This window comes from Cetorhinus maximus, chromosome 22, assembly GCF_964194155.1.
Source record: "Cetorhinus maximus chromosome 22, sCetMax3.hap1.1, whole genome shotgun sequence".
NCBI classification, from domain to species: Eukaryota; Metazoa; Chordata; class Chondrichthyes; order Lamniformes; family Cetorhinidae; genus Cetorhinus; species Cetorhinus maximus.
The window spans coordinates 10,215,269-10,240,535 of record NC_135900.1 but is presented as its reverse complement, the minus strand read 5'-3'; the positions used below and the strand labels follow the sequence as shown (position 1 = coordinate 10,240,535).

At 43.0% G+C, this 25,267-nt stretch overlaps 1 protein-coding gene across 2 annotated transcripts in view; it reads right to left on the bottom strand.

Moving 5' to 3' along the window:
* The window catches only part of poc1b (POC1 centriolar protein B), a 108,496-nt gene extending 96,752 nt beyond the window's left edge, over positions 1–11,744 (bottom strand). Inside the window, exons 1-2 of one of the 2 annotated variants that reach the window (XM_078567769.1) lie at positions 11,588–11,744; positions 2,258–2,426 (exon numbers count right to left, since the gene is read on the bottom strand). Coding sequence is in view for 1 of the 2 variants with exons in the window: in XM_078567768.1 (XP_078423894.1) it covers positions 11,588–11,602 (15 nt within the window). In the remaining variant the exon portion in view is untranslated. The remainder of the gene's footprint in view (positions 1–2,257; positions 2,427–11,587) is intronic. The other variant, XM_078567768.1, reaches the window with a different exon arrangement.
* Between the last annotated feature and the right edge of the window lie 13,523 nt (positions 11,745–25,267).

The following is a 25,267-nucleotide window of genomic DNA, read 5'->3' as shown; positions in this document are numbered from 1 at the left end:
AGGCAGATAAAGTTTATCTGTGTCTTTGCAAATTGCAGAGCAACCCATGTACAGCTTCTTTCATTCTTGGAGGATTTAAGACTGCCATGTTTGAAATGGAAGGCTATTTTAGGACTAAAGAGAGATTTGTTTAACATCTAACCAACTGAAGAATGCAAAATAAAGAAATTGATTTTCATATTTTTCAAGTTATATTCTTTTGAAGGGCATCTCAGTCTGGCTTCTAAAAGAGTGTCATTTCAATCAGGTAACACGTACCAGTGAGCAAGAGGATATTGGCAGGCTGGTGGAATGAGTGGACACATAGAACATGAAATTTAATGCAGGGAACTGATCTATTTTAGTAGGAAGAACGAGAAAAGGTAATATAAAATAAAGGATACAATTCTAAACAGGATACAGGACCAGAGACCTAGAGGTATGCGTGCTAGTGGAGGTTGAGAAAGTGGTTAAAAAGATATACAGGGATCCTGGAATTTATAAATGAAGCAAAAGAGTACAAAAGCAAGGAAGTTATGATGAACCTTTCAGCCTCAACTGGTGTATTGTGTCCAATTCTGGAGACTAGTATTTAGGAAGAATGAGAAGGCTTTATAGAGAGTGCTGAAAACATTTATGAGAATGTTCAAGGGATTAGGGACTTCAGCTACATGGCTAGATTGGAGAAAACAAAAACTTCATTTATATAGCAATTTTGACAAAATTTTGAAGTGCAGTCACTATTAGTGAGAGAGAGACAGAATGCACCAATTCCCTGCACCATTATAAATTCTTCCATTCCCACACTTGTTCTGTTACTATTCTGTTTGCCAAGTCTGTTAAGAACTAGACTTGTATTGCCCAAGCTTATTTCACATTGGACCACAACTAGCAACAGAAAGGCAACTTATATTTCTTCATGCTGAGCGGCATCTGAGGACGTCTTGAAGCAAACAGATAGTATATATATGTTTTTACACCACATTATGTTGCTCAATTTTTTCTGTCAGCTTACCTCTGCTACATGGTCATGTGTTTGCAACTGATGCTGACAAGAGAAAAAGAAGCTGGCGAATTAAAGCAGAAGTGGTTGGTCATATGGACACAGCATGGAAGATCAAACGGGGATCTGTAAACTGGAAGTCATCTAAAACTCTGCTCCCCATGTTTTTATTTGCACCAAGTGTCGTTTACCTATTACCCCTGACTTAGGCTAGTTCCCAGTGAAGAAAGGCCTTCAGTTTAAAATTCTGATCCTTATTTTCAAAATTCCTCCATGGCCTCACCCCTCCATATCTCTAATCTCCTCCAGTCCTGCAACCCTCAAATACCTGCGCTCATCTAATTCTGGCCTCTTGAACATCCCTGATTTTAATTGCTCCACCCTTGTTGGCCATGCCTTCAGCATTTGGAATTCCTTCCTTAAACTTCTCAAACTCTCTACCTCTTTCTTAGTTTAAGCACTCCTTAAACCCTACAGCTTGATCAAAGTTTTGACCCTACTATTGCCATATGTTGCTTGGTTTTTAATTTTGCTTTATAATGTTCCTGTGAAGTTTTCTTGTGCTTAAGGCTATACAAATGTAACATGATGGAAACAATTTTTAAAAAGTACATCTTCCCTGCTTTCCTATCACACATTTTACCGATTATTTTATTCAGTTACCTATCACACATCAAATATTTGCGCCTTATCACGTCTCTCAGAAGCTTCACATGTAATGAATTATTTTGAAGTAACTTATGTAGGTAAAGATGGAAAAGATTCCAATTTAGATTTATTTTTTAACAAGTTAGGCAGCCTGAATCAGTAAAATTAATGCTCTGATGGGAAAATGTATATTGATAAGTAACTTTTGGAAAATTATAAAAAAGTGTTTCTACTGCTGTTTTGCATTAAAAAAGTGGTTTTTCCCCCTCTTTTCAGAACACTTGATTTCACTAATGCAAGAATTGCCAAAGCAAGTGTAACCTTGAGCAGACTTTGAACACCAGTCCGGTAATGAAGAGGAGTAAGTCAGCTTACTAAACTGAAAGCCTATAGAGCAATAGACCTGCCCACTCTACTCTATGCATGTGAGACTTGGATTGTGTACCAGTGTCATACCAGGAAGACCAACCACTTTCACTTGAGCTGCCTTTGTAAACTTCTGAAAATTAGACAGCAGGACAAAATACCAGACACTGGAGGTGCTCACCCAATGCATCCCAAGCATCCACGTCATATTGAGACAGTCACAACTGAGTCATGCAGCCAGAATGCCTGACATTCACTCACCAGAGCAAATCTTCTATAGAGAGCTTCAGTCTGGGATGTGGTCAAAGGAGGCGCTACAAGGACAACTCTGAAGGCTTCACTTGGGGGTGCTGTTATTGACTCAGAGTCCTGGGAGAAGCTCACCCAGGATCAATGCACCTGGTGCAACCAAATGAAAAAGTGCAGCCTCCTTCAAAAGCAAGCACACATCAAAGAAAGCGCAAGGAGAGGAAATCCTGAGCCAGCAGCTTATACAAAATTCCATTTTCTGCGGTGTCCTGTCCTATTTGCAGCTGAAATTTCTGAGTGAAGATCCGCCTTAGCAGTTACTTACATACCCATCAGAACCTTACCAAACACTCCAGATATTGAATATGACATTATAAGTGTTCCGCTTTCCTTAGTTACCAACTGTCTTCCTTATTAAATAGGCATCACCGCTTCCTTCAAAAAACTCACCCTCAAACCATCCATCCTTTCCAACTAACGACCCATTTTTAACCTCCTAAGCTGCATTGTTTCACAAGTGTGTTATTGGCTTCCAACCCCTCTCAAACACCTTGCTAAATCCCTCTATTCTGGATTCCACCCTATTCAGCACTGAAATGGCCCTAAAGTCACAAACCATATCCTCTATGACTGTTAGTTTCTCCATTGTGTCTGACACGTTTGATCATACCATCCTCTTCAAGCATCTCTCCTTGACTTCCAGCTTTTGTGGGGCAGGGGAGAGCTGCTGTCACATGGCCCCATTCTTAACTATCCAAACATAGCCATAGAATCTCCAGCAATGATTCTGCTTCTCATTAATGTATTGGCACCTGTGCAGTCTCCCAACGATCTAACCATACCCACCTTCTCTGTTTCATCTACATTCACACACAGTCGGTCAGCGTCTCTGTACTGATGATGAATAGTGCTATCTACTACCACCGAACACCCGACTACCCCCACACTCTCAAACTTCTCTGCTTCGCTACCTCTCATTAGCCTTTATTAAATAAAAGCCTTCTTAAAACTTTGACTGAGCTTTTAGTCACTGTTTCCAACCTTCTTTTCTTGCTCAGTAACCAGTTTCCATTTCCCATTTATGAAACTGTTTTTTTTAAAAACACATTAATAGCAATGGAAGTTAATGTTATCATGACTCAGACGTGTCCAGATACTTTTTTTCTTAATGCAAATACAAATCCAATTACTGGTCAAGCCCACATCTCTCAAACTGAATTAAATCTTGTCCACATAATCTGTGACTGTGAGCCCTGGGCAAACAGCAGGCCCATTAATTGGACCCTGGGTTAAACATTGGATTTCCACCATGCATATCCTTCACTTTAGAAAACAAATATTGGTTAGGCCAGACACTCTCAACAGACTATAATACCAAACTGCTTATTCAGAATAATTCAAAGAAACAAGCAGCAACAGCAATTATTGAAGTCAGCCCATTAACAAAGGCTCTGAACCAGATGACAAGACTAATTTTGTGTGTACAATCCCTGATCCAAAACAATAAAACACCTCCAACCTTCTCATAGTCAACACCTTGTTTGAGGCCCAATCTATGATATTTTTATATAAGTGTTAGAATCATATCTTTCAAGACTGAAGCTTTTATTTTACAAAATGGAAGGACATGGCAGGATCTGGACATGTGGATGCTAACCCAGGGTGTTTTTTTTTAAAAAAGGTCATAAACTCACCTTGGAACTGTAAACAAGCAGGCCTCTTCCAATAACTCATTTGACCTATACAGTGTTTGAGGAGGAGTTGTTTGTTTGTATTGAACTGCAAAGCACTGTAATTAATGAAAAATTGGGATACAAAAAGGCAATCACATGGGAGAGGGGAAAAAATTTATGTTGTGAACCTGCTTGTTTTGAAGGTGGTCTTGTTGGAGAACAAGCTGAGGAAAGAAGGCTACATTGGCTGGTTCTCTGTCTCTATTCTTGCCTAAAATTGTGTGGGGCTATCAACCTGCAGCCAGTGAACCCTTATCAGAGTGTAACTAGTCTGCATTTGAACCTGCAAAGCTGAAACCAGTGATGAAACTTCCAAGCATCCACCAGGACCAGCCCGTCTTCACACAAGGTCAACAGCGTCAAGACCCAACAGACTTTATCCTTTATTTTATTACACCCATCTTCCAAAGCCCATCTCTGCAGAAAGACTCTATCCATTTATCCTTTCTTTGTTTGTACGTGCACGCGTATGCATGCATATGGCATGCGTGTGCAGTGGGTGCATTCTTCAGGAAGAGATAGGTAGTTATGCTTACCGTTCACAACTGTGTGTTAACCAGTACTTGCAACTTGTTAAAAGAAGTTTTGCTTTAAAATAAATTAACCATTCTGAGTTTTTGAAAGAAGCCTGATCAGAGTCTCTTTTCTTCTGGGTACTAGAGGTATAGGTACACAATTGGTCATTTCAGTGAGAAAATTAAACATTTAAATTAATGGTACGACCTGCGGAGTAGTGGGGCTTGTGAATTCCCGCACATCTCCCATCCCGATCATAACATAAATTGGGGGCTCTTGCGGGATTTTGAAACAGGGACAGCGGATGATAGGACGCAGAATAATAATTGGTAAGGGATAAAAGGGCGGAGACCAGGTTTCTTATACATTGGTTAACTAAAATGGCATTGGAAGTTGCTAAGGCTTTTTTTTTTTACAGATGGAAGATGTAACCCTGACCGGTTTACAGAAATTAATCAAGAGTAAGCTAATGGAATTGGCGGATAAGCTGGACTTAGAAATACCCGAAGAGGCAAGGAAGGCAGACATAGTTGAGATAGTAGCGCAATATTTGAAATTGGAAGGGGTACCAGAGAGACCACATTGTCCCAGGGGTGAGTTAATTGAGTTAGCTAAGATTCAGTTGCAAATGAAGTAACTTGAACATGAAAAGGAATGGCAAAAAATTGAATTGGAGGCAAAAGGAAAAAAGGAAAGAGAAAGAGGGAAAAGCAAACAGAATTGGAATTGAAAAGGCTGGAGGCAAAAGAAAAGGAAAGAGAAAGAGCATTTAGGAAGCTGGAACTGGAATTTCAGGCAAGGGAGAAGGATAAAGAACGTGAGGCAAAGGAAAGAGAGAAGGAACAAGAAAGAGAATACCAGCTTAAAGGGCTGGACCTTACAAAAAAGGCCTCAGATGCTGAGGAAAGTTCTGATGGTAAAACAACCACCTTCAACTCAAAGCAAACAGTGGAGAAATGTTTCAGTTTGTGCAAGCCCTCCCAAAGTTTAAGGAAAGATATGTTAGAGGCATTCTTTATTTCATTTGAAAAGGTAGCTAAGCAAATGAAGTGGCCAAACGAAATCTGGACATTGCTCTCAAAGAGTAGGTTGGTGGGTAGAGCTCATGATGTTTATGCTTCGCTTTCAGAAGAGGTATCGGTGGATTATGATGGAGCAAAAAGGCTATTCTTTGTGCATTTGAGTCAGACCCTGAGGCATACAGGCAGAAATTTCAACTTTTAAGGAAACAGCCTGGGCAGACTGATATTGAGTTTGAGAGGATAAAGCAAAGTAATGTTAACCATTGGATACAGGAATTAAAAGTAGAGACAACACATGAAGCTCTTAGAGAAACAATTCTCTTTGAAGAATTTAAAAATTCACTTCCTCTAGTTGTTAGAAACCATACTGAAGACCAAAACGTTAAACAGCTAGACAGGCAGTGGAAATGGCTGACGATTATGAGCTGGTCCATAAATCTAAACACTTTTTCCGTCGTCCACACAAACCCAAGAAGGATAGAAAGGGGGAAGGTGAAGGGAAGGGAAGTAGCCAGAGAAGAGAAGGGACAGCTGGGAATACCCCGGAAACTCCTCCTCAGGCCAGAAAGGAAGGTGCTGAGGGTGGAAGTGATACTTGAAGGCCTAAGTGTATCCACTGTAACAAGGTGGGACATGTTCATGCTGATGGCTGGAAGTTGCACAGGAAATCCACGGGACTTATTGGAGTACATAAGGTTGATTCAGGAAAAGGAGCCCTGATTGAAAGTACAACAGGTCAGGTTGTAGCGTTCACTGCAGCTGTAAAACTGAGTGTGAACACTGCTGAGAGTTCAGGAGAGTTGAAGGAGATACGTGAGAGTTATAAAGGACTTTTGTAGAGGGAAAAGTAACTCCTTAGCCCTCAAATGAGATCATTAAGCCTATAATCATACTTAGAGATACAGGAGCCACTCAAACACTTTTGCTGGGGAAAAGCATAAATTTTCCACCAGAGAGCGCATTAAAAGCCAAAGCTTTAGTCATTGATATTGGTGGGAAGTATATACCCCTACCTTTGGTGCACCAGGAATGTGACCTATTGTCTGGGACAATAAGTGTTCAGCAGTTACATAGAAACACAGAAACTAGGAGCAGGAGTAGGCCATTCGTCCCTTCGAGTCTGCTCCACCATTCATTATGATCATGGCTGATCATCCAGCTCAATAGCCTGCTCCCGCTTTCTCCCCATACCCTTTCATCCCTTTCGCCCCAAGAGCTATATCCAACTCCTTCTTGAAAACATACAATGTTTTGGTCTCAACTAATTTCTGTGGTAACGAATTCCACAGGCTCACCACTCTCTGGGTGAAGAAATTTCACCTCATCTCAGTCCTGTCCTCAGACTGTGACCCCTTGTTCTGGACTCCCCCACCATCGGGAACATCCTTCCTGCATCTACCCTGTCTAGTCCTGTTAGAATTTTATAGATTTCTATGAGATCCCCCCTCATTCTTATGAACTCCAGCAAATATAATCCTAATCGACTCAATCTCTCCTCATATGTCAGTCCCGCCATCCCAGGAATCAGTCGGGTAAACCTTCACTGCACTCCCTCTATAGCAAGTACATCCTTCCTCAGATAAGGAGACTAAAACTGCGCACAGTATTCCAGGTGTGGTCTCACCAAGGCCTTGTACAATTGCAGCAAGACATCCCTGTTCCCGTACTTGAATCCTCTGGCTATGAAGGCCAACATACCATTTGCCTTCTTTACCGCCTGCTGCACCTGCATGCTTACCTTCAGCAACTGGTGTACAAGGACACCCAGGTCTCGTTGCACATTCCCCTCTCTCAATTTATAGCCATTCAGATAATAATCTGCCTTCCTGTTTTTGCTACCAAAATGGATAACCTCACATTTATCCACATTATACTGCATTTGCCCACTCACTCAGCTTGTCCAAATCACACTGAAGCATCTCTGCATCCTCCTCACAGCTCACCCTCCCACCCAGCTTTGTGTCATCTGCAAATTTGGAGATATTACATTTAATTCCCTCATCTAAATCAATATTATATTGTGAATAACTGGGGTCCCAGCACCGATCCCTGCGGTACCCCACTAGTCACTGCCTGCCATTCAGAAAAAGACCTGTTTATTCCTACTCTGTTTCCTGTCTGCCCACCAGTTTTCTATCCATCTCAATACACTACCCCCAATCCCACGCACTTTAATTTTACACACCAATCTCTTATGTGGGACTTTGTCGAAAGCCTTCTGAAAGTCCAAATAAACCACAGTTAATCCACTGTTACACACAGATGGAATTGATTTATTCCTGGGTAATGATTTAACAGGAGCGAAGGCAGTAGCTTCTCCCATAATTACAGAAAGCCCAAGTGAGGTTAAAGAGACAGAGCGGTTACAGAAAAAGGTTCCAGGAATGTTTCCCGAATGTGTGATGACCTGAGCAATGGCTAAGCAAAGTCCATCATCAAAGGTCAAAGTGATACCACAGACAGATATTTGGCTGGTTGAATCTTTCTTTACAGATTTAGATAATCTGAAAGAGATGTTTAACAAATCTCTTCTAGTTAAGGCTCAGCAAGCTAATCCAGAATTAAGTAAGATAGCACAATTAGCTCAAACTGAAGCCCAAGCTAAGGCAGTTCCAGAATGTTATTAGATTAGAAATGGAATTCTAATGAGGAAGTGGAGGCCTCCTCACAGACCTGCAGATGAGGAGTGGACGCTTGTTCATCAGGTAATGGTACCGCCCAAATATCATAAAGAAATATTATTGATAGCACATGAAATTCCTAGGACATGTAGGAAAACCCAAGCGCACCTAAACCGGCAGTTTTACTGGCCAGGTCTTCATAAGGACGTGGTGCAGTTTTGTAAAATGTGCCAGATGGTAGGAGAACCACAACATGCAATCAAAATGGCACCCTTAATTCCTATACCAGTTTTTGAGGAACCATTCAGTAGCGTGTTAGTGGATTGTGTGGGACCGTTGCCAAAAACCAAAGCAGGACACCAGTATATCCTTATTAAGGTATATAAGATGTTAAAGGGGATAGCCAAAGTAGACGTGGAGCGGATGTTTCCCCTTCTGGGGCATTCTAGAACGAGAGGCCATAGTTTTAGGATAAGGGGTGGAGGAATTACTTTTCTCAAAGGGTCGTGAATCTGTGGAATTCACTACCTCAGAGTGCAGTGGATGCTGGGATGATGAATAAATTTAAGGAGGAGATAGACAGATTTTTAATTAGTAATGGGTTGAAAGGTTATGGGGAGAGGGCAGGAAATTGGAGTTGAGGCCAAAATGAGATCAGCCATGATCGTAATGAATGGCGGGGCAGGCTCGAGGGGCTGCACTGCCTACTCCTGCTCCTAGTTCTTATGTTCTTATGGATATGACAACTTGATTTCCAGCGACCATCCCTTTAAGGCCATTACAGCTAAAGTAGTGGTAGAGAAGTTAACACAATTTTTTTGTTTTATTCGATATGGATTACCGATAGAGATCCAGTCAGATCAAGATTCCAATTTTATGTCTAAAATATTTCAGAACATAATGAATAGTTTGAGTATAAAACAGTTAAAGTCCACAGCATATCAACAAACACAGGGAGCTTTAGAAAGGTACCATCAAACTTTCAAAACAATGATTAAAGCATATTGTCATGAATGTCCCCATGATTGGGACAGAGAACTGGATTTGGTTTTATTTGCTACCCGAGATTCACCAAACGAATCTACTGGTTTTAGCTCTTTTGAATTAATTTATAGATATAAGATAAGTGCTCCTCTGAAATTAATCAAAGAAAAGTTTTTGGGAGAGAAGGGCAAATCCTCTCTGTTAGATTATGTGTCTGTGTTCCAGGTACAGCTCATGGGGGCCTGTAAAATGGCTCAAGAACATCTTAAAAGCTTCTCAAACAAAGATGAAAGAATGGACAGATAAGCAAGCTGTGGCCTGAGCATTACAACTGGGGGGATGAGGTATTAGTATTATTACCATTACAGGGGGAACCTCTGAAAGCATTGTTCAGTGGTCTATTAAGGGTAATTAAGAGGGTTAGAAAAGTAAATTATTTGATAAATACGCCAGATCGCAGGAAAAAGAATCGGCTGTGTCATATCAATATGTTAAAAAACAATATCATCGTAGGGAGGAAGATAGGAAAGAGCAGGTATGTCAGGTGTATGCACAGTTTGGTAAAAAAATTAAACATCTGAATTAATGGTACGGCCTGTGGAGTACTGGGGCTTGATAATTCCCGCACTCCTCCCATTCCAGTTGTAACAAAAGATCAGGTATTTCATGCTGTATTCTAATTGGCCTTGCTAGACAACTGCTTGGTTGGAGCCTAGATACAGAAATAGTTACATATTCTTGAAATCCAAACTGAGACAATTGAACTGAATGATATAACACTGACACATTATAATTGGGCATTTAATCATGATTCTCCAGCCATTGTGATATGGGGCAGGAGCGACAGACCAGATGATTTTTTCCTATCGCCAATGTCATATTTTCAATAATGTTGAGCAACTGCCTTCGCCCCAATGTCAGCTGTGGTTCAGTGGGTAGCATTCATGGTCAAGTGCCACTCTAAAGACTAGATTAGAAAAATCTAGGCTGACACTCTTGATGTGGTATTTGAGAGTGCTGCACTGTCAGAGGTGGTGTCTTTCAGATGGGATGTTAAACTGAGGCCCCATATGTCCTCACAGTTGGTTACAAAAGATCCCATGGCACTATTCTGAAGAAAAGCTGGTGTCCTGGCCAATTTTATCCCTCAGTCAACATCACTCAAAACAGAGTACCTGCTCATTATCACATTGTGTGCAGCAAGGTCCCACAAACAGCATATTTGCTGCCACATTTGCTACAACAGTGACTGTACTTCATTGGCTGTAAAGAGCTCTGGCCTGTACCAAAAACAAATATTTCTTTTTCAGTTTTATTAATAGAAGCTGTCTCCAATACTCACGAATCCACTAAATAGAGGGCAATAGGGATTTACGACTGAAACGAGGAGGAATTTTTTCCACTCGGAAGATGGTGAATTCTCTACCCCAGAGAGCTGTGGAGGCTCAGTTATTGAGAGTGTTCAAGACGGGGATAGACAGATCTCTACATATTAAAGACATCAAGGGATATGGGGACAGTGCAGGAGATAGAAGATCAGCCACGAATGGCGGAGCAGGCTCATGGGACCGCATCACCTTGTGGAAAGACCGGCTCGCCAGTCTCGAACAACCCCCAGCGATGGAAATTCCACCGGATGAAAGCCTTCCCCCAGGAACTAATTGCAACTGGGTAACCTGGAAGTGCCTTAACAGACTTAGGACTGGTGTAGGTCAATCAAAGGTGTCACTAAGCAAATGGGGATATACAACCAGCCCGACAACTTGTGAATGCGGAACTGAGCCACAGACTATGCAACATCTCCTGCAATGCCTATCGCTAGAGGAACCCTGCACTGTTGCAGATCTTGCCAAATTCAACAACAAGGCGCAAAAATGTGTCCAGTTCTGGCTGGGCCATGTATAGACTGTCCGTGGACACGATAAGAAAGATGGGACCGAATACATACGTATGTACTAACGAATTAGGGGCATTAGCCCAATAAGCCCCTCAAGCCTGCTCCACTATTCAATAAGATCATGGCTAGTCTGATTGTGGCCTCAACTCTACTTCCTTTCCTACCCCCTAAACACATTGACTCCCTTGTCAATCAAAAATCGAACTCAGCATTAAAAAGGTTCAATGACCCTGCCTATTACTGTTATTAAATCGTATACTACCTATTCCTATTTCTCTAAGATAATTGGCAAAAGAATCAGAGGGGAAGAAGATGAAGAGAACTTTTCCCTTCTGCAGCAAGTTATGGTGATCTGGAATCAACTGTCACAAAGTGTAGTGGAAGCAGATTCAATGAAAAGGAAATAACTTAAAAAGAAAAAGTGGCAGGGCCGTGGGGAAAAAGCAATGGGGTTAATGGGGCTAAATGTATAGCTCCTTTAAGGAGCCAGTAGAGGCAGAATGGGCCGAATGGCCTCCTCCTGCCCTGTTTCAATACATCATCCACCCACCCTCCACCTCTTTTCTTACCAGAGCGGAGGCCATGACGCTCAAAGGGGCCCAGGGCGGTGAAAAATGCTAAAGCGGCCTCCCAAACCTCTGTCCGTCCCCAATTCGAGACATCAGGCAGCAACCGACAACTCCGCATCACTTAACAAACCGGTGATCCGCCATTTAATATGAGATACCCCCTATCACCGTCTGCCCCCACCACACACATATACGCATGCGCGCCCCTCTGCCCCGCCTCTCTGCCCTCTACGCGCACGCGTCTCTTCCCCACCCTACCCGCTCTCCCAGACTGCGCACGCGTACCCCATGCGCCCTGCGCCCCGCCCCCAGGGTGCGCGAGCGCGGCCGTTTGCAGGGCGGTTTTGAATTTTTGAAAATAAAACGTTGCTGCCGTTTGACCGGTGCCTGCGCCTGCGCGGTGACGGCGGTCCCTGGAAAGTTCGCTTAGCTTCGGTTCAGTTCCACTCTGGACCTGATGTTATTGGGAAATGCAGTTACGCAGAAGCAGAAATCTGCAGAAAAATTCTTTTGTCATTTTATACACACAACACACACAAACATACAACTATCGACATATGAAGGGAAGGGGGCTAAGGAAAAGACAGGTGAGAGTTTTTCTTTTAAAATCAGGAACTGCCGGTGCTAATAAATGACTTCAGGTGACTGGAAACGGACAGTGCATTGGGGCATATTTATGTATTTTTAACGCTTGCTTTGAGTGTTCTGCAGCTTCGGAGTTTGAAGCTGCAGTGACAGTCCTGCATCCAACCTCCTGCGTCAATGGTTTTGATAGAGCACCTTCACCGCTGCAAAGGATGCTGGGATTTGCGCCATCCATTGATTCTTCCAGTTGCCCATGTCTGGGAGAGGCAGAGCAGAAAAATAAAGTCTTTTGCTGACAAAACACACCTTGCAAACATACGACTGAGAAATAATTGGGTTATGGTCTATTCCAGTCCTAAGGTTTAAAATAGTATACAAACAGGTGGTAAAGTTAATTTTTTTTTGAAACAGCAAGGAGAGCCGGGAACTCAGTTTAAAACAGCAAGGAGAGCCGGGAGATGAGTTTAACACAGCGAGGAGAGAGCTGGGAGATCAGTTCAAAATAGTGAGGAGATAGCTGGGCATTCAGTTTAATACAGCACGGAGAGCAGGGAATTCAGTTTAAAACATTGAGGAGAGAGCTGGGCGTTCAGTTTAAAACAGCGAGGAGAGCCGGTAGTTCAGTTTAAAACTGCGAGGAGAGAGCCAGGAGTTTAATTTAAAACAGTGAGTAGAGAGCTGGGCGTTCAGTTTATAACAGCGAGGAGAGCCGGGAGTTCAATTTAAAACAGCAAAGAAAGAGCTGGGCATTCAGTTTAAAACAGTGAGGTGAGCCGGGAGTTCAGTTTAAAACAGTGAGGAGAGCCGGGAGTTCAGTTTAAACAGTGAGGAGAGCCGGGAGTTCAGTTTAAAAGAGTGAGGAGAGAGCTGCGAGATCAGTTCAAAACAACGAGGAAAGCCAGGAGTTCAGTTTAGTCAGTAAGGAGAGCCAGAGTTCAGATTAAACAGTGAGGAGAGAGCTGGGAGATCAGTTCAAAACTGTGAAGAAAGCCAGGAGTTCAGTTTAAAACAGCAAGGAAAGAGCTGGGCATTCAGTTTAAAACAGCGAGGAAAGAGCTGAGCATTCAGTTTAAAACAGTGAGGAGAGCCGGGAGTTCAGTTTGAAGCAGCGAGGTGAGCAGGGAGTTCAGTTTAAAACAGTGAGGAGAGCCAGGAGTTCAGTTTAAAACAGTGAGGAGAGAGCTGGGCATTCAGTTTAAAACAGCGAGGAAAGAGCTGAGCATTCAGTTTGAAGCAGCGAGGTGAGCAGGGAGTTCAGTTTAAAACAGTGAGGAGAGCCGGGAGTTCAGTTTAAAACAGCGAGGAGAGCCGGGAGTTCAATTTAAAACAGCAAAGAAAGAGCTGGGCATTCAGTTTAAAACAGTGAGGTGAGCGGGAGTTCAGTTTAAAACAGTGAGGAGAGCCGGGAGTTCAGTTTAAACAGTGAGGAGAGCCGGGAGTTCAGATTAAACAGTGAGGAGAGAGCTGGGAGATCAGTTCAAAACTGTGAAGAAAGCCAGGAGTTCAGTTTAAAACAGCAAGGAAAGAGCTGGGCATTCAGTTTAAAACAGCGAGGAAAGAGCTGAGCATTCAGTTTAAAACAGTGAGGAGAGCCGGGAGTTCAGTTTGAAGCAGCGAGGTGAGCAGGGAGTTCAGTTTAAAACAGTGAGGAGAGCCAGGAGTTCAGTTTAAAACTGCGAGGAGAGCCAGGAGTTCAGTTTAATCAGTGAGAAGAACCAAGAGTTCAGTTTAAAAGAGTGGGGAGAGAGCTGTGAGATCAGTTCAAAACAACGAGGAAAGCCAGGAGTTCAGTTTAGTTAGTGAGGAGAGCTTGAGTTCAGATTAAACAGTGAGGAGAGCCAGGAGTTCAGTTTAAAACAGTGAGGAGAGAGCTGGGCATTCAGTTTAAAACAGCGAGGAAAGAGCTGAGCATTCAGTTTGAAGCAGCGAGGTGAGCAGGGAGTTCAGTTTAAAACAGTGAGGAGAGCTGGGAGTTCAGTTTAAAATAGAGGAGTGCCAGGAGTTCAGTTTAAAACAGCGAGGAGAGAGCTGGGCATTCAGTTTAAAACAGCGAGGAAAGAGCTGAGCATTCAGTTTGAAGCAGCGAGGTGAGCAGGGAGTTCAGTTTAAAACAGTGAGGAGAGCTGGGAGTTCAGTTTAAAACAGCGAGGAGTGCCAGGAGTTCAATTTAAAACAACGAGGAGTGCCAGGAGTTCAATTTAAAACAACGAGTGCCAGGAGTTCAGTTTAAAACAGCGAGGAGAGCCGGGAGTTCAGTTTAAAACTGTGAGGAGAGCCGGGAGTTCAGTTTAAAACTGTGAGGAGAGCCGGGAGTTCAGTTTAAAACAGCGAGGAGAGCCGGGAGTTCAGTTTAAAACTGTGAGGAGAGCCAGGAGTTCCATTTAAAACAGTGAGGAGAGAACTGCGAGATCAGTTCAAAACTGCGAGGAAAGCCAGGAATTCAGTTTAGACAGTGAGGAGAGCCAGAGTTCAGATTAAACAGTGAGGAGAGAGCTGGGAGATCAGTTCAAAACAGTGAGGAAAGCCAGGAGTTCAGTTTAAAACAGTGAGGTGAGAGCTGGGCATTCAGTTTAAAACGGCGAGGAAAGAGCTGAGCATTCAGTTTGAAGCAGCGAGGTGAGCAGGGAGTTCAGTTTAAAACAGTGAGGAGAGCCGGGAGTTCAGTTTAAAACAGCGAGGAGAGCCGGGAGTTCAGTTTAAAACAGTGAGGAGAGCCGGGAGTTCAGTTTAAAACAGTGAGGAGAGCCGGGAGTTCAGTTTAAAACAGTGAGGAGAGCTGGGCGTTCAGTTTAAAACAGCGAGGAGTGCCAGGAGTTCAATTTAAAACAACGAGGAGTGCCAGGAGTTCAGTTTAAAACAGCGAGGAGAGAGCTGGGCATTCAGTTTAAAACAGTGAGGAGAGCCAGGAGTTCAGTTTAAAACAGTGAGGAGAGCCAGGAGTTCAGTTTAAAACAGCGAGGAGAGCCGGGAGTTTAGTTTAAAACAGCGAGGAGTGCCGGGAGTTTAGTTTAAAACAGCGAGGAGAGCCGGGAGTTTAGTTTAAAACAGCGAGGAGTGCCGGGAGTTTAGTTTAAGACAGCGAGGAGAGCCGAGAGTTCAGACACGGAGAGCGGACCTACGTAAGAGGGGCAGCGGGAGATTAAAAACCGGCAGCAGAGACGGAGGCCCAGCATACGGAGAGTGGACCTGTGCGAGAAGGGCAGCGGCAGCGGGAGATAAAAACTGATGGCAGAGCGCCTCATTTAACCTGTACCTACCTGTCAAGGCCGAAGTGTGAGGTCAAAGAAAAACAGGTAGGTGATTGGTGGGTGTCTCTTCCGTGCCTCTTTTAATTGGCCAGGTGGCTTAAATCAGGAGACGTTAATACAACTGAAGAGTACAGTTAAGAAATTCACTTCTAAGATATTTGGCATCCTAATTAATTAATTAAATAGAATATAGATGGCTGGCCAGGCAATGTGTTGCAGCTGGGGGAGCTGGTGCACACCGGTGACCACATCTGCAGCAAGTGTTGGCTGCTCGAGGAACTTCGGCTCAGAGTTGATGAGCTGGAGTCCGAGCTGCGGACACTGACACATCAGAGATGGGGAAGAGTTACCTGGACACTGTGTTTCAGGAGGCAGTCACACCCCTTAGATTAATTACATCAAATTTGGACCATGGCCAGGGACAGGCAGCTGTGACTGTGACTGAGGCAGGTGTAGTGATCCAGAATTTAGCTTTGGAGGAACCTCAGCCAGTGCCCTTGTCCAATAGGTAAGAGGTTCTTGGAGTGAGCTGTTCCGTTGGGAAGGGCTTCATTTGAACCATGCTGGGACCAGTGTCCTGGCGAATCCTGCTCCTATTTCATATGTTCCTGTGTTCTTATGGTGCAGGAAGTGATTCAAGTGGGGCGAGCAAAAAGGAATGTAGTAGTACTGGGGGACAATATAGTGAGGGGGTTTGACACCGTTCTCTGCAGCAAAGAGCGAGAGTTCAGATGGTTGTTGCCTGCCCGGTGCCAGGGTGCGGGACATCAGCTCAGGGCTGGAGAGGAACTTGCAGTTGGCGGGGGGTGGATCAGTTGTCATGGTCCAGGTAGGTACCAATGACGAAGTATAGAGAGTATGAGGAGTTAGGCACTAAATTAAAAAACAGAACTTCAAAGGTAATAATCTCTGGATTATTACCTGGTACATAAAATTAGGGAGATGAATACATGGCTCAAAGACTGGTGGGGGAGGAGTGGGTTCCAATTTGTGGGGCACTGGCACTAGTACTAGGAAAGTGGGGGCTGTACCGTTGGAATGGTCTATACCTGAACTGTGCTGGGACAAGTGTTCTAGCAAGCCTCATAACTAGGGAAGTAGAGAGGTTTTTAAACTAAATAGGGATCAAATTCAGGAAGTTGTGGTAAATCAAAGAGCAGAAAAAAGGAAAGAGAGAAAGGTATTAATGTGGGAAATCATAAACAGACCATGACAGGACGGGACATAGACTGAGTACAGGAAGCAAACATCTACGAGTAAATCAGCAGAAAAGGCTAGAGGTTACTAAAATAATCAAGTGATGAAAATAAAGGCTCTGTACCTGAATGCACATAATATTTGAAACAAAACAGATGAACTGAGAGTGCAAATAGAAATAAGTACATATGATCTGATAGTATTACAGAGACATGGCTGCAGGATGATGTAGATTAGGATCTGAACATTGAAGAGTACGTGGCATTTAGGAAGAACAGGAAGCTAGGACAATTTGGAGGGTTAGCTCTGTTAATTAATGATGATATTAGCACATTAGAGAGAGGTGACCTAGGTTCAGGAAACCAGGATGTAGGAACAGTTTGGGTAGAGATGAGAAATGATAAAGGCAAGAAGGCACTTGTGGGAGTAGTGTACAGGTCCCCTAACAGTAACCATACAGTAGGATGAGGTGTAAAGGAAGAAACAATGGGAGCTTGTCATAAAGGTACAGCAATAATCATGGGGGATTCTAATCTGCATATAGAATGGGAAAATCAGATGGCAAAGGTAGTCGAGATGAGGAATTCATAGAATATTTTCGGGATAGTTTCTTAGAAAAGCACGTTCTGGCACCAACCAGACAGCAGGCTATACTAGACTTGGTATTGTGCAACAAGATAGAGTTAACTGATGGTCTTATAGTGAAAGTGCCCCTAAGTTACAGCGATCATATGATTGAATTTTACGTTCAGTTTGAGGGAGAGAAGAGAGGTTCCCAAGCTAGTATCTTAACTTTAAATAAGGGCAATTAAGAGGGCACAAAAGTGCAGCTAGTTAAAGTGAACTGGCAAATTAGGTTAAGGGATAGGTCAATGAAGATGCAGTGGCAGACATTTAAGGGATATTTCAGTAAACACAGAATAAGTACATTCCAATGAAAAACAAAAATTCCAAAGGGAGCACCCACCATCTGTGGTTAACTAAAAAAATTAAAATTAGTATCAAACTTAAAGAAAAAGCATATAATTGCACAAAGGAGGGTGACTAATCAAGAAGATGTTTGTATTTATTGGAGGTCAGTCATCTCAGCTCCAGGACATCACTGCAGGAGTTCCTCAGGGTAGTGTCCTCAGTCCAACCATCTCCAGCTGCTTCATTAATGACCTTCCTTCCATCATAAGGTCAGAAGTGGAGATGTTCGCTGATGATTGCACAATGTTCAATACCATTCACAACTCCTCAAATACTGAAGCAGTCCATGTCCAAATGCAGCAAGACCTGGACAATATCCAGTCTTGGGCTGACAAATGGCAAGTAACATTTGTGCACACAAGTGCAAGGCAATGACCACCTCCAACAAGAGAGAATTTAACTATCACCCCTTAATGTTCTTTGGCATTACCATCACTGAATCCCCCAACATCAACATCCTGGGGGTTACCATTGACCAGAAACTGAACTGGATTAGCCATATAAATACTGTGGCTGCAAGAGCAGGTCAGAGGCTAGGAATCCTGCGATGAGTAACTCACCTGATTCCCCAAAGCCTGTTCTCCATCTACAAGGCACAAGTCAGGTGTGTGATGGACTATTCCCCGCTTGCCTGGATGAGTGCAGCTCCCACAACACAAGAAGCTTGACACTATCCAGGACAAAGCAGCCCTCTTGGTTGGCACCACAAACATTCACTCTCTCCACCACTGACGCACAGTAGCAGCAGTGTGTACCATCTACAAGATGCATTGCAGGAATTCAACAAGGCTCGTTAGACAGCACCTTGCAAACCCATGACCACTACCATCTAGAAGGATAAGGGCAGCAGATAGATGGGAACATCACCACCAGGAAGTTCTCCTCCAAGTCACTTTCCATCCTGACTTGGAAATATATCGCCGTTCCTTGACTGTCGCTGGGTCAAAATCCTGAACTCCCTCCCTAACAGCACTGTGGGTGTACCTACACCACATGGACTGCAGCGGTTCAAGAAGGCAGTTCACCACCACCTTCCTAGGGGCAACTAGGGATGGGCAATAAATGCTGGCGAAGCCAGAAAAGCCCACATCCCATGAATGAATTAAAAAAAGATTGGACAGAATATAAAAAACAGCAAAGAATGACCCAAAGATTGATAAGGAAGGAAAAATTAGAGTATGAGAGAAAGCAAGCTAGAAATATAAAGACAGATGAGACAAGTAAGCATTAGTCATGTCGACAGTGTGTCTGGGGAATTAGTAATTAAAAATAAAGAAATAGTAGAACTGGTATTTTGCATCGGTCTTCAGTGCATACAAGTAACATCTCAGAAATGGCTGTAAATCAGGAAATGGAAGGGAGGGATGAACTTGGGAGAATTACAATCACCAGGGAAGTGTTACTGAGCAAATTGTTGGAGCAGTGGGCTGACAAGTCCCTGGATCTTGATGGACTTCATCCTAGGGTCTTAAAAGAAGTGACTAGTGAGATAGTTGATGCACTGGTTTTAATTTTCCAAAATCCCCTAGATTCGGGGAAGGCTCCGTTAGATCAGAATTAATTACAATAAATTGCAAAAAGCGGGGGATTCTTCAAGTGTAAAGAGCAGGGATACTTAAGTAATTAATTAATTAAAATACAATAGTAATGGCAGGACGGGTGATGTGTTGCTACTGCAGCATGTGGGACCTGCTGGACACCAAGATGATCCAGGGCGAACACATCTGTAGTAAGTGTTTGCAGCTCATTGAACTTCGGATCTGAGTTGAGGAGCTGGAGTCTGAGCTGCAGACATTGTGCCACATCAGGGAGGGGCAACGTTACCTGGAAATCTTGCTCCAGGAGACGGTCACACCCCTCAGATTAGGTAATTCAAACTTGGACTGTGATCAGGGACAGGAGGGTGTGACTGCAGGAGAAGCAGGTGTGGGGATAGTGTTCGAGGAGCCTTGACCCCTGCAAATGTCCAACACTTACGAGGTTCTTGCAAGCTGTGTGGACGAGAGTGGAGACTGCAGGGAGGATGAGCAAACTGACCACCACACCGTGTTATAGGGAGCCATTCAAGTGACGGGAGGAAATAGGAACGTGGTAGTGGTAGGGGACAGTATAACTAGGAGGTTAGATATTGTTCTCTGCGGCTATGAATCTGAGTCCTGAAGGCTGTGTTGCCTGCCTGGTGCCAGGGTTAAGGACATCTCCTCAGGGCTGGAGAGGAACTTGGAGTGGGTGGGGAGGGATCCAGTTGCCGTCATCCACGTTGGTACCAACAACGTTGATAGGACTAGAAAGGAGGTTATGCTGAAAGAATTTGAACAGTTAGGAGCTAAATTAAAAAGCAGAATGTCCAAGGTAATAATCTCAGGATTACTACCTGAGCCATGGGCAAACTAGAATAGGGTAAATAAAATCAAGGAGTTAAATGCGTGGCTCAAAGATTGGTGTGGGATGAATGGGTTTCAGTTTATGGGGCACTGGCACCAATACTGGGGTAGAAGGGAGCTGTTCCAGTGGAAGGGTCTTCACTTGAACCGTGCTGAGACCAGTGTCCTGGCAAATCGAATAACCCGGGCTGTAGAGAGGGCTTTAAACTAAATGGTGGGGGGTATTGGGGATCTGGAGAGGGGATACATACATAGGCTTACAAAGGAAAAGGATATAGCAGTTTTGCAGGGCAAATATTTAGGTGATGATACCCAGAGAGTGACAGGAAGGGACAGAGTGTACAAACATAAAAATAAAGCAGCAAATAGGGTCAAAGGGGGAAAAAATTGATAAAAAGGCAAAATTAATGGCTGTTTACTGAAACGCACGCAGTATTCAGAACAAAATAAATGAATTAATGGCACAAATACAGGTTGATGGGTATGATGTAATAGCCACTATGGAGACATGGTTATAAGGAGATCAAAGTTGGGAACTAAATATTCAGGGGTATGTGACCTTTCGAAAGGACAGGCAGGAAGGAAAGGGTGGTGGGGTAGCTTTGTTAGTACAAAACGGAATAGCAAGAAATGATCTTGGATCGGAAGATGTAGAATCCATATGGGTCGAGGTAAGAAATAACAAGGAGAAGACGACACTGGTGGGAGTAGTCTATAGGCCCCCTAACAGGAGCTATACTGTAGGATAGTGAATTAATCAGGAGGCATGTAAAAAAGGCAGTACATTAATCATGACTGACTTTAATCTTCATGTAGATTGGGAAAATCAAATTGGCAGAGGAAGTCACGAGCAAGAATTCATAGAGTGTATTTGGCACAGCTTTCCAGAACAATGTGTTATGGATCCCAATCAGGGATCAGGCTATTTTGGATCTGGTAATGTGTAATGAGGCAGGTTTAATAAACGATCTCAGAGTAAAAGATCCCCTAGGAAACAGTGACCATAACATGGTAGAATTTAGCATTCAGTTTGAGTGAGAAACCTGGGTTGGAAACAACTGTGCTAAACTTAAATAAGGGTAATTACAAAGAAATGAGGGCAGAGTTGGCTGGAGTGGACTTGGAAAGGAGTTTAACAGAAAAGACTGTTGTTGAACAATGGCAGATGTTTAAGAAAATAGTTCATGACTCACAACAAAGATATATCCCAGCGAGGAAGAAGGATGTTAGGAAGAGGGTAAACCAACCATGGTTAACCAAGGAAGTTAAGGATAGTATCAAATTGAATGAAAAAACGTAGAATGTGGCAAAGATTACTGGTAAGGCCAGAGGATTGAGAAAGTTTTAAAAACCAACAAAAGATGACCAAATAAACAATAAAGAGGGAGAAAATAAACTTTGAGGGGAAATTAGCAAGTAATATAAAAATGGACAGTCAGAGCTTTAAATATATAAAAAGGAAGAGAGGGGCCAAAATGAACATAGGCCCCTTAGAGAACGAGGCTGGGGAAATAATAATGGGGATCCAGGAAACGGCAGAGGAGTTGAATAAGTACTTTGCATCAGTCTTCATGGTAGAAGACACTATTTAGTATTTTTGGAATACTATTAAACAAGGGGCAAAAGATGGGGAGGAAATAAATACAATAACTATCACTAGAGAAAAAGTATTAGGGAAACTGATGGGGCTAAAGGCCAATAAGTCCCCTGAACCTGATGGGTTGCATCCTAGGATATTAAAGGAAGTAGCTACAGAGATAGAAGATGTGCTGGTAGTAATCTTCCAAGAATCCTTAGATTCTGGAAAAGTCCCAGGGGATTGCAAAACTGCCAATGTAACACCCTTATTCAAAGCGGAAGGGACACAAAAAACCGGTAACTATAGGACAGTTAGCTTAACATCCGTCTTTGGGAAAAATATTAGAGTCTATTATAAAGTGTGTAATAGCAGAGCATTTAGAAATGCATAATATAATTAAGCAGAGGCAGCATGGCTTCATGAAAGTGAAATTATGCCTGACAAATTTATTAGAATGCTTTTGAGAAGGTAACAAGCAGGATTTAACCCGACTATTTAATAAAAAAAGGGAGGTAGAGAGAAAACATGGAATTATAGACCAGGCAGCCTGACGTCGGTAGTGGGGAAAATTTTAGGGTCCATTATAAAAGATTTAATAGCTGAGCACTTGGAAAACAGTGGCAGAATCGGACAGGGTCAGCATGGATTTATGAAAGGGAAATCATGCTTGACAAATCTACTGGAATTTTTTGAGGATGTAACTCGTAGAGTTGATGAGGGGGAAACAGTGGATGTGGTTTATTTGGACTTTCAGAAGGCTTTCGACAAAGTCCCACATAAGAGATTAGTGTGTAAAATTAATGCGCATGGGATTGGGGGTAGTGTATTGAGGTGGATAGAAAACTGGTTGGCAGACAGGAAACAAAGAGTAGGAATAAACAGGTCTTTTTCTGAACGGCAGGCAGTGACTAGTGGGGTACCGCAGGGATTGGTGCTGGGACCCCAGATATTCACAATATATATTAATGATTTAGCTGAGGGAACTAAGTGTAATATCTCCAAATTTGCATATGACACAAAGCTGGGTGGGAGAGTGAGTTGTGAGGAGGATGCAGAGATGCTTCAGTGTGATTTGGACAAGCTGAGTGAGTAGGCAAATGCATGGCAGATGCATTATAATGGGGATAAGTGTGAGGTTATCCACTTTGGTAGCAAAAACAGGAAGACAGATTATCTGAATGGCTATAAATTGAGAGAGGGGAATGTGTAACGCGACCTGGGTGTTCTCATACACCAGTCGCTGATGCAGCAGGTGGTGAAGGCGGCAAATGGTATGTTGGCCTTCATAGCCAGAGGATTCGAGTACAGGAGCAGGGATGTCTTGCTGCAATTGTACAGGGTCTTGGTGAGACTACACCTGGAATATTGTGTGCAGTTTTGGTATCCTTATCTGAGGAAGGATGTACTTGCTATAGAGGGAGTGCAGCGAAGGTTTACCAGACTGATTCCTGGGATGGCAGGACTGACATATGAGGAGACATTGAGTCGGTCATGATTACATTCGCTGGAGTTCAGAAGAATGAGGGAGGATCTTAGAAACCTATAAATTCTAACAAGACTATACAGGAAAAATGCAGGAAGGGTGTTCCCGATGATGGGGGAGTCCAGAACCAGGGGTCACAGTCTGAGGATACAGGGTACACCATTTAGGACTGAGATGAGGAGAAACCTCTTCACCCAGAGAGTGGTGAGCCTGTGGAATTCGCTACCACAGAAATTAGTTGAGGCCAAAACATTGTATGTTTTCAAGAAGGAGTTAGGTATAGCTCTTGGGGCGAAAGGGATGAAAGGATATGGGGAGAAAGTGGGAGCAGACTATTGAGTTGATCATGATCATAATGAATGGCGGAGCAGGCCTGAATGGCCTACTCCTGCTCCTATTTTCTATGTTTCCAAGATAGGTAAAGGGGAACCAGTAGATGCAATATATTTGGATTTCCAAAAGGCATTCGATAAGGTACCGTACATAAGGCTACTTAATAAGATAAGAGCCCATGGCATTGGGGGTTGTATATTAGCATGGATAGAGGATTGGCTAACTAATAGGAGACAGAGTTGGGATAAGGGGGGGTATTTTCAGGATGGCAACCTGTAACAAGTGGAGTGCCACAGGTATCAGTGCTGGGGCCACAATTATTTACAAAATATATTATTGACTTGGATGAAGGAAGTGAATGTACTATCGCCAAGTTTGCAGATGACAAATAATTAGGAAGGCATGTGGTGAGGATGACAAGGAGTCTACAGAGGGATATAGACAGGTCAAGTGAGTGGGGAGAAACTTGGCAAATGGAATACAATGTGGGAAAATATGAGGTTATGCACTTTGGCAGGAAGAATAGAGGAGCTGAATATTATTTAAATGGAGAAAGACTGCAGAAAGATGAGGCACAGAGGGATTTGGGAGTCCTCGTGTGCATGAATCACAAAATAACAATTGCATACAAGTTCAGTAAGTAATAGGGAAGGCAAATTGAATGTTGGCCTTTATTTCAAAGGGAATGGAGTATAAAAATAGGAAGGTCTTACTAAACCTATACAAGGCACAAGTTAGACCACAACTAGAATACTGTGAACAGCTTTGGTCCCCTTACCTAAGGAAAGAAATACTGGCATTGGAGACAGTCCAGAGAAGGTTCACTAGTTTGATCCTGGGTATGGAGGGATTTTCTTATGAGGGGAGGTTGAGTAGGCTGGGCCTGTACTCATTGGAGTTTAGAAGAATGAGAGGCAATCTTATTGAAACACATGATTCTTAGGGGGCTTGACAGGGTGGATGCTGAGAGGTTGTTTCCCCTTGTGGGAGAGTCTAGGACCAGAGGACATAATCTCAGAGTAAGGGGCCGCCCATTTAAGACAGAGATGTGGAGGAATTTCTTCTGAGGGTGGTGAATCCATGGAATTCTTTATCGCAGAGGGCTGTGGAGGCTGGGTCGTTAAAGTATATTCAAGGCGGAGATAGATTTTTAATCAGTAATGGAATCAAGGGCTATAGGGAAAAGGCAGGAAAGTGGAGCTGAGGATTATCAGATCAGCCATGATCTCATTGAATGGCAGACTAGGCTCAACGGGTCGAATGGCCTACTTCTGCTCTTACATCATATGATCGTATAGAAAATAATGAATGTAACTCCTTTATTCAAAAAGGGAAGGAGACAGAAAGCAGGAAATTACAGACCAGTTAGTTTAACATTTGTCATAGGGAAAATGTTAGAATCTATTATTAAAGACATTATAGCAGGGCATTTGGAAAAATTCAGTGTAAGCAGGCAGAGTAAACATGGTTTTGTGAAAAGGAAATCATGTTTAACCAATTTATTGGAGTTCTTAGAAAAAAGTAACATAAGCTGTAAAGGGGAACCAGCAGATATACTGTATTTAGATTTCCAGAAGGCATTTGATAAGGTGCCACATCAAAGGTTATTGCGAAAAATAAAAACTCGGTGTAGGGGATAACATATTAGCATGGACAGAAGATTGGCTAGCTAACAGAAAACAGAGGGTAGGCATAAATGGGTCTTTTTCCGATTGGCAAGATGTAACAAATGCTGGGGCATCAACTTTTTACAATTTATATAAATGACTTGGATGAAGGGACTGAAGGTATGGTTGCTAAATTTGCTGATGACACAAAGATAGGTAGGTAAGTAACCGTGAAGAGAATACAAAAGGATATAGATAGGTTAAGTGCATGGACAAAGACCATGAATTGCAT